The sequence below is a fragment of the Bombyx mori genome, chromosome W, assembly GCF_030269925.1.
Source record: "Bombyx mori chromosome W, ASM3026992v2".
NCBI classification, from domain to species: Eukaryota; Metazoa; Arthropoda; class Insecta; order Lepidoptera; family Bombycidae; genus Bombyx; species Bombyx mori.
Window position 1 is genome coordinate 2,931,302 of NC_085135.1, and position 17,106 is coordinate 2,948,407.

A 17,106-nucleotide genomic window follows, 5' to 3' on the forward strand; every position below is an offset into this window, starting at 1 on the left:
GCGTCCAGCGGCTTTGTTTCATTTTCCCACATTTGTGCACTTTCACAGATATTAAACAGTTAATAAACCACCGTTATTACACATTTAAACCTGAAGAAACACTAAATAGACAAAATAAAACAAATCACACAACTTCACTCCTCGCGTTCCCGCCAAAAAGTCCTCTAAACCGCATTTAATATTATGTATCCTTAGATGTTTCACTCGGTGGTTGTCTAGAATTTATCGTTTTTAACGGTAGGACCCTTTGTACTTTTATGTTGAATGTCTTGTTTTTATTATCATTATAGTAAACAATATTCATATTTATTTATTAATAATATTTAAAAAAAAGGTAAAAAATAGGAAAAAAGGTTGTAAACAGTTTTGTCTTTGCTTATAAACATGTAGGTAGATGTTTTTGTCACCTAACAAACAGCTGATGTGCGGGTCAACGACCTGACGGGCAGACGTTGCGTTGGAGCTTCGAGAAATATGAACATCCCAAAACAGCAATGTTTAATGTTCATCACATACGCTGAGCCTTTTCGGTTTTAGTCACGGTAAGTTGCACAGAGAATGCATTAATTAACAATAGTGGTGATATGGAGTACTTCAGAATGAATAAACAATAAAGTACTTAATTGTGTTTTCTGTGATATAATAAGAAAACAACCTTTAAAGCCCTTAAATTTCTTTAAAAATTAATATTAAAAATTAAACTGTAAACAGAATTAAACTATACACAAAACTGAACTCTTTTTTTTTTAATAAATTTTACTGGCTTGGAAACAAAGTCCTTTAAGCCAAATCAGTATTTGTTTCTTATACTGAACTCTCTTTTTACTGAATCACAAACTTCACTCCATGACACTGAATGCCACTGAAAAAAAAAACAAAAAAAAAAAAACTAAAGATTTTTAAATAATAAAGAATTTTCTTTACATATGAAATTAGTATCTTTGTTAAATTATATTACGAGTATATGGCATTTGTAACCTTCGTTGTCTTATTAGTGTCTCGCGCGTTTTTACAACCATCAAACAGGAGGGATTTTTGAAGCTGCAGGGTTCTAGTTTGCAGCCGTTGAAAATAAAACATTGTTACATTTATTTAACAGAACTTTAATCACATTTGGAAAATTTTAGTACAGCAAAAGCCCTAACAGAGTTTTAAATTGTCGATAGCTAAATGAATAAGGCTTGAAACGCTCCCGTGAGTGCCATGGACCGAATTTAAATTGAATTATTGCGGGACGCATGTCGGATGACGTTACATATGCATATCGACGCCCCCGGGGAATAAAATTGTAATAGACAAAAGTAAATTTTACAGGACGAGCAAAAAACTGTTATTCTGTTTTAACTCATAAAGTAACCGACCTAAATTGTCATATGATATACCATTATATTCATAATTTTTTTCTTAATAAGTGGCTATAGAAAAAAATAAAATATAATGTATACTTTTGAAGTTATTATAAAAAATATATAATACTGATTTTATATTTAGGTATATGCTAAGTAACGGCATATAACCGTTTTATTCTCGTAAAGTTGTAATATAATGAAAACCATAACCGTATATTACGATATTTTCCTACAGTACTTTCATGAATGAAATGTAATTGTAATAATCCAATACGATTTTGTTCTTGTAAAAGTTACAACTGTCTTTTTTCATATAGCTATATAACAACTTTGTTTTTGTATAAATGCATTCAACGTTAACATCGTAATGTTATGTAATGTTTATGAATTTTTATTATAAATTACTGTAACTGTTACTGTTAAACCACTGTTGGGTAATTGGTGGGTGCCTTTCTACGCTTTTCACATTGTTTATTTTATAGAAAATGACTCGGTACACATTGCAAATATAAGTTTTAAAAAAACAAGAGATTATAATAAACATAATCTTTATTTAGGTAAATCACAATTGTTACAATAGGCAGTAATCACTAGAATTTAGATTAGCATCAATCAGTCTTAGTTATAAAAAATCAATCAGTCTGCTTCATTGCTCTCACTTTCAAAGTCATCCTCACCTAAAACGGCTTCAGTACTATTTGTACTTTTCAACGAATTGTAAAAACTGTGGTAATGGAGAGGTATGGCATTTATCCTACAAAGACTTGATAGATCTTCGTGCAGAGCTTTTGAAATTGAAACTGGACCGTCATAGGCTGGCTGTAAGACCGCATCGGCGATAGATGAAGCTGCTGCGGTAGAGGCAGATTTTCGTTTTCTAATGTTTTTAGTTGATGTTAACCCTATATTCATTTCAGTAAAGTCGTCATCATAATCATACTTAAAGTAAACAGATTGTGGGTTTGTGGAGGCCACTTTAATTTCCTTGATCTTTGACCAATATATTTTGTTACCTTCTGCATCATTCAACCAATTCTGTCCAGTAATAAATGATTTTATGTCATAAAAATCAGTTTGTCTCATTTCCTTGACTTGGTATTTTTCACCGGTTTGCTTAGCATTCATAACTATTCCGTATAATTGATCAGGTGTATAAATTTGTTTATTTTTCATCGCTCGTTCTATGCATGCGTGCATAGAATAACCTTCATTTTGGCTATGGCCAGATTCAAAGAAACGATGAATAATCTCTAGCTTGAACCTATTAGCAGCAAACAGATAAAGGGCAAACACGAATCTATTTTTATTCTGTCCTGTGCAACCATCAGAATAAAATGAAATTTTATTTATTTGTTTATGATATTGTTCTTCAATGAAATTATAAAGACAGCTACCTATCTCTATTAATCCTCTTTTAGCAATTTGCAAATGCCACATGTAACAGTATCCTTTCTTTCTTGAAGCATCAAAAACAGTGAAGTTATAAACGGGATACTTCCGTTTATAGTGAAATATACCTCTCCTACCTACCTACCTCTGATTGAGGTACGCCTAAAACCTTTTCTAAATCAAAAATAGCTAGAGTGGAGTTTGAATCAAGATTACTCTTTTCTGAATTTTTGATTTCACGAATTCGTTCTTTATTATATATATGCTTTGTGTATTTATCTTTTAATGATTCTTTGTGCTCGCCTTCAGCTTATTCATAAAGCGTACAAGTGCCACATAAATCTTTCTTAGGATGAAAAAAAGAATAATTAAACTTTGTATTAAAGATACTCTCAGACTGTCTTTTGGTAGCCATCTTCACATCACAATAGCGTGCGTCTGTCTGTTCTTTGAACCAGTCTGTGTATAATCGGTACATTTTTGAAATATTTAAAGTTTCGCATAAATACTTTCTTTTGGAAGATTTTCTGACATGGTGTGCTTCTTTTGCTGGAAATAGTTGTATGTGTGTTATGATGCTCTCTTCTGTTGGCACTGTTTTTTTTTTTTATGATTGAAGGGTTACTGGTGGCCCGGAGGCCTTTCCAGTTTCACCAGGACAGGTGGGCGAGCAAAGGCTCACCCAGGAGGGGTGGGATTTGCTAACAGCTACCCGAGCGCCTCCGAAGGAGACCTAACAGCTCAAGAGTAGCTGCTTCGCGAATGGATCTACTACCGGATCGGAATCGCGACCCGCTGAGAAGATCCGGCGAGAAACTCAGCGAGCTGATTCATGGGTTACGTTGCACGGCGAACTCTTTGTCGAGTTCGACGAGTACGGTTACCGAGGTCCCTAAGCCTTCTCCTAGTGTTAGAGCTGAAGGCGTCTAATGCAAAGGTTATTGGATCTGATGGATCCGTAAGGACGTGTCTAGGGCGTCGACGGTGACTGGCTCCTGCGTGATCAGGATTCGGGGAGTAGTCAGCGGCGGCAACGATAAGGCGATTATCATGACGCATAGACTTATCGAAGTACCGTTCCGACGCTGACTTCATGTATTTATGGATAGATTCGAGGCCCAGGTCGTCGTGTCGGTGAACGTTCCTCACGAACCACGGAGCTCCGACGGCTAACCTGCAAAAGCGGGATTGTAGAGATTGGAGGGTGTCAATGTGTGTGCGGGCCGCGTGAGCGAACACCACACTGGCGTAAGTCATGACGGGCCTTATGCAAGTTTTGTAAAGTGTCACCTTGTTCCGAAGGGACATTTTACTCCGCTTACAGATCATGGGGTAGAGTCTACCGAGAATAAACGCGGCACGGTCACGGACTGATTTTATATGCGGGCGGAATGTCATCGATGCATCCAGGGTAACGCCCAGGTACTTGACCTTCCTGGCCCAGGGTATGGGTTGTCTAAAGAGAGTGATCGGGGGTGTGAGATTCCTCCTCCTAATCCGGGAGGAAATCCGTGTGGAGCTTCCCCTCTGAAATAGCACCGCAGTACTTTTCGCTGGGTTGATGTCTATGCGCCATTTTCGGAACCACTGTCCTAGGGCTAGGGCTGCGCTCTGAAGCTTCTTCGCGATTAGGGACTTGTTTCTACTGGAATAGTAAACAGTCGTGTCGTCGGCGAATAAAGCTAAATGGGTCGGCGGCGACCGGGGAATATCGTTAACGAATAAGCTAAATAGGAGGGGTGAGAGGACAGAGCCTTGCGGGACTCCAGCTGTGAGAGGTCGTGGGGAGGAGCGGGTTCCCTCGACTCGATATCGAAAAGAGCGGTTCGACAAGAAGTCCCGTATGATGAGCACGAGACTATCCGGCACGCCCATGTTGAATAGTTTGAAAATCAAACCGTTGTGCCAGACTTTGTCGAACGCTTTTGCGACGTCGAAGAAGAGAGCTTCCGTGTATAACGGTTTTGGTCGATTGAGCCCCACAAGAATGTGCTCCGTGAGGCGGTGCACCTGTTGAACACATGAGTGATTTGTACGGAATCCGAATTGTTCATCGATGAGAATGCCCTTGGATGAGACGAAGTCTCTGAGGCGTTTGTAGAGCAGACGCTCATACAGTTTGCCTAGAGACATGAGGAGGCTAATCGGGCGGTAGCTCGTCGGATGATTTTTTGGTTTACCGGGTTTATGTATGCCGATAACGTCCGCTTCTTTCCACACAGCGGGAAAGATACAGTTCGCCATAGCGGCATTGAAAATAGATGCCAACATCACGATGAGTTGGACGGGTAGAAGTTTAATAACGCGGTTGGATATACCGTCGGAACCGGGAGCCTTGCGAGGACGTAGGTCTTTGATCAAGTCTTTAACTTCCATCGGGGTGACGGGTGGTAACGCATCCGAGGGTGGCAAGGAGACTCTGCGTTCTACCTCACTGTCTACTAATTCTACATGAACAGGGTCCGCGGATTGAGTGCTGGGCGTGCACTGGGTTTGCAATGTATCGGCCAGCAGCTCTGCTTTTTCGTCATCATCAAACGCTGCGAGTCGGCCTGAGGGGCCTACGAGGGGGGGCATAGTTACTACCGTATCCGATTTGAGAGTACGAGCTAAGCGGTAGTAAGACCTTTGAGAGGGCGCGAGTCCTTCTAAGAAATCAGACCATCTGGCATCTCGGACTTCAGTGATGCGAGACTTTACGTCGCGTTGTAGGGCACGCATTCGAATACGATTTTCTGCGGTAGGATACCAATCGTACGCACGGATCGAAGCGTTCTTAGCTCTAAGGAGTTCCCTAATATCGTCGGGCAATTTAAAGCGGTGAAGGAAGTCCTCCGCTATAACTTTTTTCGATGATCGATCTAATGTCGAGGTGATGTGTGACGTTAAGATGTCTATGGCTTCAGCGGTATCCTGAGGAGACGGGGTAGAGTCCGGGTTAAACGGGAGCGATGGTGGATCAGATTCAGCCAGGCTGATGCCCAACGTGTGCCAATCCACCACAGTCCTCGTGACGGGAACGGAGTCGGGAGCGCGACCGAGCTTCATAACGACGGGACGGTGGTCTGAATCTAACTCTGAAACTACTTCGATCGAGTGTAAGCTCAGAGTTACGTTTTTTAATAACGCTATGTCGAGTATATCCGGGCGATGCGCGATATTAAGCGGGTAGTGAGTCGGGGTTAGCGGAGCGACGATATCGAAGGCGAGATCATCGACTAACGCGTGAAGCCGCCTGCCATTCGGGGTTGTGGTGTGTGAGTTCCACCTGATGTGTTTACAATTTAGGTCGCCCGCCAGAATGACAGAGCTCCCCATGCCGAGCAGCGCCTCGATATCACTGCTTAGAACGATCTTATCCGGTGGAAGATAAACGGACGCGATAACGATCGGCGCGTGTCCCGTCAGTGAGATTCGGCACAGTCCGACAGAAGCACCCGCCGCCTGCGGACGTGCTCACCGACCACTCAATCGCCCGGCCATTGTTCGCCTGGTTTTATTGTTAGCCCGGCCTTTGTTCACCCGGCTTTTGTTCGTGGCACATCTGCCGACAAAGTGTGTTCCTGGAAGTGTTTGTTTTGTTTTGGTTTATTTTTGTTGTTTCCTTTTTTTGTTGTTCTTTCTTTTTCCTGCAGTAATTGTGCCGCATCGCCACCTGTGTTCAATCGAACCGCTAAGTACCGAGAAGTTGGGGCCTCGCCGCAAGGCGAGTGTGTTTAAGACCCGGGACAGCCCCACCTGGGTCAGACATCATGGAAGCTTTATTTTCAGAATTCCTCCGACTTCGCCACCCAAAGCTCACTTCTGAGTTTCTGGCTTTCAAGGCCGATCACGCCGTGAGCCCTCTCGCGGATTCCGCCGTGCTCGTCGCTCCCGCGTCGTAAACCGCAGCGTCCGCCATGCCTGCCGCGCACGCGTCGCCTATACTAGTGGGTAAAACTGCTGCGTCGTCCGCCGTGGCCGCTGCTCCCCTGTCGCGATCATCCGCGGGTTCCGTAGGGTCCGACGGACGTCCTGCATCTACCCGTAGGTCGCCTGCTCCCGAGCCTGCTGCCTCCTCGTCCTCCGACTCTGACTCAGACATGGAGGTCGACCTCGCCCCCGCCTCATCGACGGATGGATTCACCCTGGTACAAAAGGGTAAGAAGCGCGCTGCGGAGTCCCGAGCTCCCGCGGCCGCTAAAATTAGTAAAGCCGCGAACGCGTCGCGCCCTCACCCTCCGACTCCCGTCGCTCCCCCTGCCCGTGCCACACCGTCGCCGCGTCCAGTGGCACAAAATAAAACTCAGACCCCTCCCCCGGTAATCCTTCAAGAGAAGGCAGCTTGGGACCGAGTTTCCCTGGCCCTTCAGGCCAAAAAAATTAATTTTATCAGCGCCCGTAACCTCGCGAACGGGATTCAAATTAAGTTAACGACACCCGATGACCATGGGCCCTCTCAAGCTACCTCCGAAAGGAGCGTATAAGTTTCCACACTTATACGCTTCAGGAGGAGCGTGAACTTCGCGCGGTCATACGCGGCATCCCAAAGGAATTAGATGCCAATCTCGTGAAGGCCGACCTTCTAGAACAAGGTCTGCCGGTCAATTCCGTGCACCGCATGCACACAGGACGCGGGAGGGAGCCATACAATATGGTTCTCGTCGCTCTCCAGCCTACCCCCGAGGGCAAGCAAATTTTCAACGTACGAACAGTCTGTAGGCTTTCCGGAATAACCGTCGAAACCCCCCATAAAAAAGGCACTCCGAGCCAGTGCCATAACTGTCAGTTGTACGGGCACTCTTCCCGTAATTGCCACGCGCGCTCCCGATGCGTCAAGTGTTTGGGCGATCACGCCACGAGCCTTTGCACTCGCGATCAAAAAACCGCTACGGAACCGCCTAGCTGCGTCCTGTGCCGAACACAAGGTCACCCCGCGAATTACCGTGGTTGCCCCCGAGCCCCTAAAATAAATCGCCGCGTCGCCCGCCAAAACCGCCTCCGAGCTTTCGGCCCAGACATCAAAGCCACGGCACCCTCTGTGCCGAAGGCTAAGCCTGCTTTCGTGCCGGCGTCGGTGCCCAGCGTCTCGGCCTGGGCTAAACCGTTGCCGTTCACGAACACGGCTACAACTCTCTCCCCCGCGACTCGTCCCACCCCCGCGATACGTCCCTCCCCCGCGACCTGCCCTCCGACCGCGTCCGACAATCTCGCTCTAGCTATCGACTTTTTTCAGTCGATCAACTTTGATCGCGTTAATGCTTTGGGCGACGCCATTCGCGCCGCCTCCACTGCACAACACTTCATCGCCGTTGTGCAAGAATACGCTGACGTATACGCGTCGTTAAATACGTACGTCCTCCCCTCACTCCGCCGGTAATCAATGGCGTACATAAGTAGAATCAAGCCCCTATCCGTAACGATAGGATTTTTTAACGCTTACGGTCTCGCAAATCAACGTGATCAGGTTTGTGATTTTTTGCGTGACCATCAAATTGACATCTTTTTGGTGCAGGAGACCCTGCTTAAACCCGCGCGCCGCGAACCTAAAATCGCGAACTACAACATGGTTAGGAACGACAGGCTCACTGCTCGTGGTGGTGGTACCGTCATTTACTATAGAAGAGCCCTGCATTGCGTCCCACTCGACCCCCCCGCGCTTTCTAACATCGAAGCATCAGTATGCCGAATCTCACTGACTGGACACGCGCCGATCGTTATCGCGTCCGTTTATCTTCCACCGGATAAAATTGTTCTAAGTAGTGATATTGAGGCGCTGCTCGGCATGGGAAGCTCTGTCATTCTGGCGGGTGACCTAAATTGTAAACACATCAGGTGGAACTCACACACCTCAACCCCTAATGGCAGGCGCCTCGACGCGTTAGTCGATGATCTCGCCTTCGATATCGTCGCTCCGCTGACCCCGACTCACTACCCGCTAAATATCGCGCATCGCCCGGATATACTCGACATAGCGTTATTAAAAAACGTAACTCTGCGCTTACACTCGATCGAAGTAGTTTCAGAGTTAGATTCAGACCATCGTCCCGTCATTATGAAGCTCGGTCGCGCTCCCGATTCCGTTCCCGTCACGAGGACTGTGGTGGATTGGCACACGCTGGGCATCAGCCTTGCTGAATCTGATCCACCATCGCTTCCGTTTAGTCCGGACTCTATCCCGTCTCCTCAGGACACCGCTCAAGCCATAGACATCGTAACGTCACACATCACCTCGACATTAGATAGGTCATCGAAGCAAGTTGTAGCGGAGGACTTCCTTCACCGCTTCAAATTGCCCGATGATATTAGGGAACTCCTTAGAGCTAAGAACGCCTCGATCCGTACGTACGATAGGTATCCTACCGCGGAAAATCGTATTCGAATGCGTGCCCTACAACGCGACGTAAAGTCTCGCATCACCGAAGTCCGAGATGCCAGATGGTCTGATTTCGTAGAAGGACTCGCGCCCTCTCAAAGGTCTTACTACCGCTTAGCTCGTACTCTCAAATCGGATAAGGTAGTAACTATGCCCCCTCTCGTAGGCCCCTCAGGCCGACTCGCGGCGTTCGATGATGACGAAAAAGCAGAGCTGCTGGCCGATACATTGCAAGCCCAGTGCATGCCCAGCATTCAATCCGCGGACCCTGTTCATGTAGAATTAGTAGACAGTGAGGTAGAACGCAGAGCCTCCTTGCCACCCTTGGACGCGTTACCGCCCGTCACCTCAATGGAAGTTAAAGACCTGATCAAAGACCTACGTCCTCGCAAGGCTCCCGGTTCCGACGGTATATCTAACCGCGTTATTAAACTTTTACCCGTCCAACTCATCGTGATGTTGGCATCTATTTTCAATGCCGCTAAGGCTAACTGTATCTTTCCCACGGTGTGGAAAGAAGCGGACGTTATCGGCATACACAAACCCGGTAAACCAAAAAATAATCCGAAGAGTTATCGCCCGATTAGCCTCCTCATGTCTCTAGGCAAACTGTATGAGCGTCTGCTCTACAAACGCCTCAGAGACTTCGTCTCATCCAAGGGCATTCTCATCGATGAACAATTCGGATTCCGTGCAAATCACTCATGGTTAAGTACCTGGGAGTCACCCTGGATGCATCCATGACATTCCGCCCACACATAAAAACAGTCCGCGACCGTGCCGCATTCATTCTCGGCAGACTCTATCCCATGATCTGTAAGCGGAGTAAAATGTCCCTTCGGAACAAGGTGACACTTTACAAAACTTGCATAAGACCCATCATGACTTACGCGAGTGTGGTGTTCGCTCACGCGGCCCGCACACACATAGACACCCTCCAATCCCTACAATCCCGCTTTTGCAGGTTAGCCGTCGGGGCTCCGTGGTTCGTGAGGAACGTTGACCTACACGACGACCTGGGCCTTGAATCAATCCAGAAGTACATGAAGTCAGCGTCGGAACGGTACTTCGATAAGGCTATGCGTCATGATAATCGCCTTATCGTTGCCGCCGCTGACTACTCACCGAATCCTGATCATGCAGGAGCCAGTCACCGTCGACGCCCTAGACACGTCCTTACGGATCCATCAGATCCAATAACCTTTGCATTAGATGCCTTCAGCTCTAATACTAGGAGCAGGCTTAGGGACCCCAGTAACCGTACTCGTCGAACTCGACAAAGAGGTCGACGTGCAACCTAGCCCATGCATCAGCCCGCTGAGTTTCTCGCCGGATCTTCTCAGCGGGTCGCGATTCCGATCCGGTAGTAGATTCATTCGCGAAGCAATTGCTCTTGAGTTGTTAGGTCTCCTTCGGAGGCGCTCGGGCAGCTGTTAGCAAATCCCACCCCTCCTGGCTGAGCCTTTGCTCGCCCACCTGTCCTGGTGAAACTGGAAAGGCCTTCGGGCCACCAGTAATCTCTCAATCATAAAAAAAAAAAAAAAAAAAAGAGATTCGGCACACTGATGCTTCGATATTAGCGAGCGCGGGAGGATCGAGCGGGACGCAATGCAGGGCTCTTCTATAGTAAATGACGGTACCACCACCACGAGCAGAGAGCCTGTCGTTCCTGACCATGTTATAGTTCGCGATTTTAGGGTCACGGCGCGCGGGCTTAAGTAGGGTCTCCTGCAATAAAAAGATATCAATTTGATGGTCACGCAAAAAGTCAGAAATCTGATCACGTTGATTTGCGAGACCGTAAGCGTTAAAAAATCCTATCGTTACGGATAGGGGCTTTATTCTACTTATATACGCCATTGATTACCGGCGGAGTGAGGGGAGGACGTACGTATTTAATGACGCGTATACGTCGGCGTATTCTTGCACAACGGCGATAAAGTGTTGTGCAGTGGAGGCAGCGCGAATGGCGTCGCCCAAAGCGTTAACGCGCTCAAAGTTGATCGACTGAAAGAAGTCGATCGCTAAAGCGAGATTTTCGGACGCGGTCGGAGGGCAAGTCGCGGGAGAGGGACGAGTCGCGGGGGCGGGACGAATCGCGGAGGAGGGAGTTGTAACCGTGTTCGTGTACGGCAGCGGTTTCGCCCAAGCCGAGACACTGGGCACCGGCGCCGGAACGAACGCTGGCTTAGCCTGCGACACAGAGGGTGCTGAGGCTTTGATGTCTGGGCCGGAAGCTCGGAGGCGGTTTTGGCGGGCGACGCGGCGATTTATTTTCGGGGCTCGGGGGCATCCGCGGTAATTTGCGGGGTGACCCTGTGTGCGACACAGGACGCAGCTAGGCGGTTCCGTCGCGGTTTTTTGATCGCGAGTGCAGAGGGCCGTGGCGTGATCTCCTAAACACTTGACGCATCGGGGGCGCGCGTGACAGTTACGGGAAGAATGCCCGTATAATTGGCAGTTATGGCACTGGCTAGGTGTGCCTTTCTTATGTGGGGTTTCGACGGCGATTCCGGAAAGGCTACAGACCGTTCGGATGTTGAATATTTGCTTACCCTCGGGGGTAGGCTGGAGGGCGACGAGAACCATGTTATATGGCTCCCTTCCGCGACCTGTGTGCATGCGGTGTACGGAGTTAACCGGTGGCCTTGTTCGAGAAGGTCGGCCTTGACTAGCTCGGCATCCAACTCTTTAGGGATGCCACGCATGACGGCACGTAGTTCGCGCTCCTCCTGGAGCGTATACGTGTGGAAACTTATACGCTCCTTACGGAGGTAAGAAGAGAGGGCCCTATGGTCGTCGGGTGTTCGAACCTTAATTTGAATGCCGTTCGCGAGGTTACGGGCATTCGTGAAGTTGATATTTTTGGCCTTAAGGGCCAGGGAAACTCGATCCCAAGCTGCCTTCTCTTGGAGGATTACCGGGGGAGGGGTCTGGGTTTTATTTTGTGCCACCGGACGCGGCGACGGAGTGGCACGGGCTGGAGGCGCAACGGAAGTCTGAGGGCGGGGGCGCGACGCGTTCGCAGCTTTGCTAATTTTAGCGGCCGCAGGAGCTTGAGACTCCGCGGCACGCTTCTTACCCTTTTGTACTAGGGTGAATCCATCCGTCGATGAGGCGGGAGCGAGGTCGACCTCCATCTCCGAGTCAGAGTCGGAGGACGAGGAGGCGGGCGCAGGTGACCTACGAGCAGGTGTTTTGGAGGGCACGACGGAGGCTGCGGATGATCGCGCTGCTGGAACGGTGGCCACGGCGGACGACGCAGCAGTTTTACTCGCCAGTATAGGCGACACGGGAACGGCAGGCACGACGGAGGCTGCGGTGCTCGATGCAGAAGCTTTGCACGCAGGTACAGGCGACGCAGGAGCAGCGAGCTCGGCGGAGTCCACGAGAGGGCTCGCGGTGTGATCGGCCTTGAAGGATAGAAACTCTGAGGCGAGCTGTGGGTGGCGAAGTCGGAGGAATTCCGCGAATACAGCGTCCATGATCGCTGAGTGCCCAGGTGGGGCGGCCCCGGGTCTTGAAAATACTCGCCTTGCGGCGAGGCCCCAACTTCTCGGACCTGAGCGGTTCTATTGAACACAGGTGGCGATGCGGCACGATTACTACAGGACAAAGAAAAAACACAACAAAACGGAAATAACAAAAAGAAACAGAACAAATAAAAACTTCCAGGAAGAGCACTTAGTCGGCAGATGTACCACGAACACAGGCCGCGCGAACAATGGCCGGGCTAACAAAAGCCGGGCGAACAAAGACCGGGCGATCGAGTGGTCGATGAGCACGTCCGCACGTGACGGGTGCCTCTATCGGAATGATCACGTATACTATTTGCCAGGGAAGTCATACGATAGACAGGAGAGTGCTGGCCAAGATTACTTTTGATTTTTGGTAGGTGGAAAGTTTTCCGATTACATAAGCGGCTGCCCAAGCGCGGTACACTTAAGTGAATACGTTCAAGTATTTCTGGTGAGTCTATTATGCTGTGTATAAGCTTGTAAAGGAACACAATATCAGCTGCTTTACGTCGTGTGCTTAATGACTGGATCCGATAGAACGAAAGGCGTTCCTTATATGATTTCAGTTGGTGACACTTATTATCATTAAAAGCGAGATGATAAAGGAACCGTTTTTGGATTCTTTCTATCCTGTTTGCATGTACTTGATAGCCAGGGCTCCAGACTGTACAACAATATTCTAAAATGCTTCGTACAATCGTATTATAAATAAGAATAGTTAAGCTAGGTTGCCTGAATATTTTCATTTGCCTATTTATAAAACCAGAAAGCCGAGAGGTCCTGCTAATTATGTTATCAATATGGGATCTGAAGCTCAATGCGCTATCCAAGATGATGCCCAAGTCCCGAACAGTATTGACTTCTTGAAGGGGTGTGTTGTTTATGTAGTATGTGGCTTGAAACGGAACCCTCTTTCTTGTAAATTTAATAAAATTACACTTTTGCAAATTTAAGTGCATGTAATTCCGCGTACTCCATTTGTAAATCGCATTAATGTCTGACTGAAGAGCCACTATATCCGAATGGTCTTCAACAGCACGATACACTTTTAAGTCATCAGCATATAATTTAAATTTAGATTGGATGACATGCTTAACGTTATTGATGTAGACTAGGAAAAAGAAAGGACCGAGATGAGACCCTTGAGGGACCCCTGATGGGACCATGTGCACTCTAGATTTAAACCCTTGAATGTTTACCAATTGCGAGCGGTTGCGTATGTACGACTCGCACCATCTCAGTAACGATCCATGGATGCCCAGTTCTGCAAGCTTGTGTAATAGGCAGTTATGGTTAACTAGGTCAAACGCCTTTCTGAAATCGGTGTAGATAGAGTGCACCTCGCCACCTCCGTCCATAGTATCAATTATATCAGAAACATAACTAACTAAGTTAGTATTTGTCGATTTGGATGGCAGAAAGCCGTGTTGATTTGTGTCTATAGATTGCTTGAAATGAGTTATCAGTTTTTTATTAACTATGGCTTCCAATACCTTGCCAAACCCAGACAGTATGGAGACAGGTCGATATTGGGCTATATCATCCAGCCTCCCATCCTTGTGGATCGGTGTTAAATGCGCTAATTTCCACTGAGTGGAGTAAGCACCACTTTGGAGAGATTTGGTATAAATTTTGGCTAGAGGTTTATATAAACTTAGAGCACATTTTTTTATGAATATAGGAGGTATCAAATCAGGGCCAGGTCCTTTGTCCGCATTTAAAAGCTTTAGCTGATTTAAAACTTCGGTTTCATTAACTTCAACGATATTATATGATGCATTGCCGGACACATTACAATAATGAGAAGAGCAACTTGTTTCATGATTAATGTTGGAATCATACACACTTTGGAAATGTTGAGAGAATAATTCAGAGATCTCCTGTCCTCCCTTAGCCTCTACCCGACCAAGCTTCATTTCGTTAGGCAAAGAACGACTATTAGCTGTTTTATCCTTAAAAATTTTCCAGAAGTATTTCGGACGGTTTTTGAGATGATTGGGAGCATTCTATTTAAAATTGGAATAACATTCAGTTATCATTACAACGCATCGCTTTCTTGTTATATCGAATTGCAGCTTATCCATTAAATTTCCGTATTTTTTGTATCTGGAGTGAAATTTACGTTTATGTTTAAGAGCTTTTATTAAGGAATTACTAAACCATATTGGGTAATGATCGTTAAGTTGGAAGCGGAGTGGAGTATGCTGATTGATTAACGGTCTGATCGTCTGATAAAAATGGTCAACCATTGTATCCACAGAATATGATTCTTGTAGTAAGTTGGTCCAATCAACCTGCTTTAAGTCTTTATTCAGAGCCTCATAATTGGATTTGAAGTAGTTTAATGCTGGGGCAGAGTCAGGTTTCACAACATGCACAGATGTTTCTTGAAATGCAATGTCCAGTGGCGGATGGTATGGGTCAGGTGCAGTCGAAAAGCCCTTGGCAGATTCAATTGAGATATGACTTGACGCACCACTAAATACCAAGTCAAGGATTCGAATATTAGCGTTGACCATTTCATTAAACTGATAAAGGTCGCAGTAAGACATGGCGTCTAAAAATTCTGTATAGACATTATTCCCTGATGTTGATGGGGTCATATATGCAGAAGAATTATCTTTACACCACTCAATATCCCCCATATTAAAGTCTCCTACTAAAAGAAATAATGGTTCAGTAATACCTTTTGTCATGTTGTTGTGAATAACCTGCACAGTATTTTTGGTAAAAATGTCGACATAATCAACATTCAAAGGAGATGGAATGTACACAGCACAAATATTTAACACCATTTTGCCTATTTTCAAAGTCAGCCATAAATCCTCACATTGTGATTCGCAATCAGTTTTTCGTACGACGTCAAATGATTTCTTGACTGCGATTAAAACCCCTCCACCATCCTTTTTGGTTCTATAAGAGCAAGTAGAGGATCTATCTCTGCGAAATACGTTATAACGATGGTCAAACAGCTCGTAGTCAAATACACTATCATTAAGCCAGGACTCCGTTATAATAATAATATCATAGTCATTTTGTAACACCGATACATAAAAGAAATCTGCCTTAGTTCTCAAACCTCTTACATTTTGATAAAATATTTTAACTGTGAATTTTATTTGTAAATGCTTAGAAAGCATACAAAACAAAGAACAAATTACAAATAAATAAATAAATAAATAAAATAACGGTTAAGTCACAGCTTATGCAAGCATTCTACAGTCTTAATATTAATGTGGCCGGCAGAAATATCCTTACGTACGAAGATGCGACCATTTCGTATCCAAACAAACTTGTAATTCTTCTCCTTGGCAGCTATTCTAGTAGCGGTATGAAGTTTTTTATTTTCAGGTGACAAGTGTTCAGTAACATACACAGGCCGCTGTTCACCAGGAAGTTCAATATGGGAAGTGTTAAGTTTGTTATCACTGTGCTTGTTTTTATTAAAGATTTTAACTGAAGCAAGGAGATTGTCTCGAGTACGTGGGCAGTTTAACTTCACTACAATATTTTTCGGACGATTCGAATTGGTATTTTGCTTAGCAACTCTGTGGAATTCCAGAATGTCAGTTTCTTGTAAATTACAGGAAACCGTATTTCCAATTTTTTTAACTATAGACATTAAGTTTTCATTGCGTCTTTCTGGAATCCCCTGAATTTCAACGTTTGACTGTCTTGCAAACTGCTCCATATACGCGATTTTACGGTTCAATTCTGATAGTTTTGGTTGGAGGCTGTTGCTGCACTTAGTGAATTCCAAAAAGTCACTTTTTGTTTTTTCATTCAGTTTTTGCTGATCGTCGTGACATGCAGATAGAAATTGCAATGTATTTATAGCACCATTGAGATCCTCTCGCAGACCCGAGCATTTGGAGTGCAACTCACTCATAACCATTTGAACCTTGCACAAAATTGCATTAAATCTCTCGAACGCCGATTTCTGGCACTCAAATTTTTCCAACATTTCTTGGCGTAGATTACGTATTTCTAATACAATTAATTCTTGACTTCCCAATAAGGGTGCAGAAGCATCCGAAATGTCTTTATTCTTCGACATGGAAAGAGGTGTATTTCCACTTTTTGGGCGCGGTATTGTACAATCGGGGCAAATCCATTTAGAGCGAGCGGTGGTAGTATCATTGTACTTGACACAGTCCTGATGGTAATTGTGTTGGCAGTCCGGATTAGTGCATTTGATTCGCCTCTGGGTGACTAAAATGTTCAGTTTACACTCCGAGCAGTGAACCATCCTGAGTGCTCAATAAATTCAACCTACAAAATGATTACAGCTCCCACTTCTTTTTTCTCTCTTAAATATTGTCTCATAAGTAATAGGCCCTGCACACTAATAATGGCCCTCATACAACAAAAACAGGCAAATTTATCATTAGCACACTAAAATTAGCACACTAAGAAAGGCCCTCGTTAAGTAAGGTGAGGGTAGATAGATTCCTCAATTTTGCCAATTGTTTAAAATCACTCAAATAATTTCCTT

The 17,106-nt window shown here is 45.8% G+C and overlaps 1 protein-coding gene across 1 annotated transcript; it reads right to left on the reverse strand.

Moving 5' to 3' along the window:
- Nucleotides 1-15,759: 15,759 nt before the first annotated feature.
- On the reverse strand, nt 15,760-16,860 carry LOC134201655 (uncharacterized). Its single transcript, XM_062676898.1, has one exon. It carries the CDS (start codon nt 16,858-16,860, stop codon nt 15,808-15,810), a length of 1,053 nt encoding a protein of 350 aa, XP_062532882.1. The 3' UTR covers nt 15,760-15,807.
- Between the last annotated feature and the right edge of the window lie 246 nt (nt 16,861-17,106).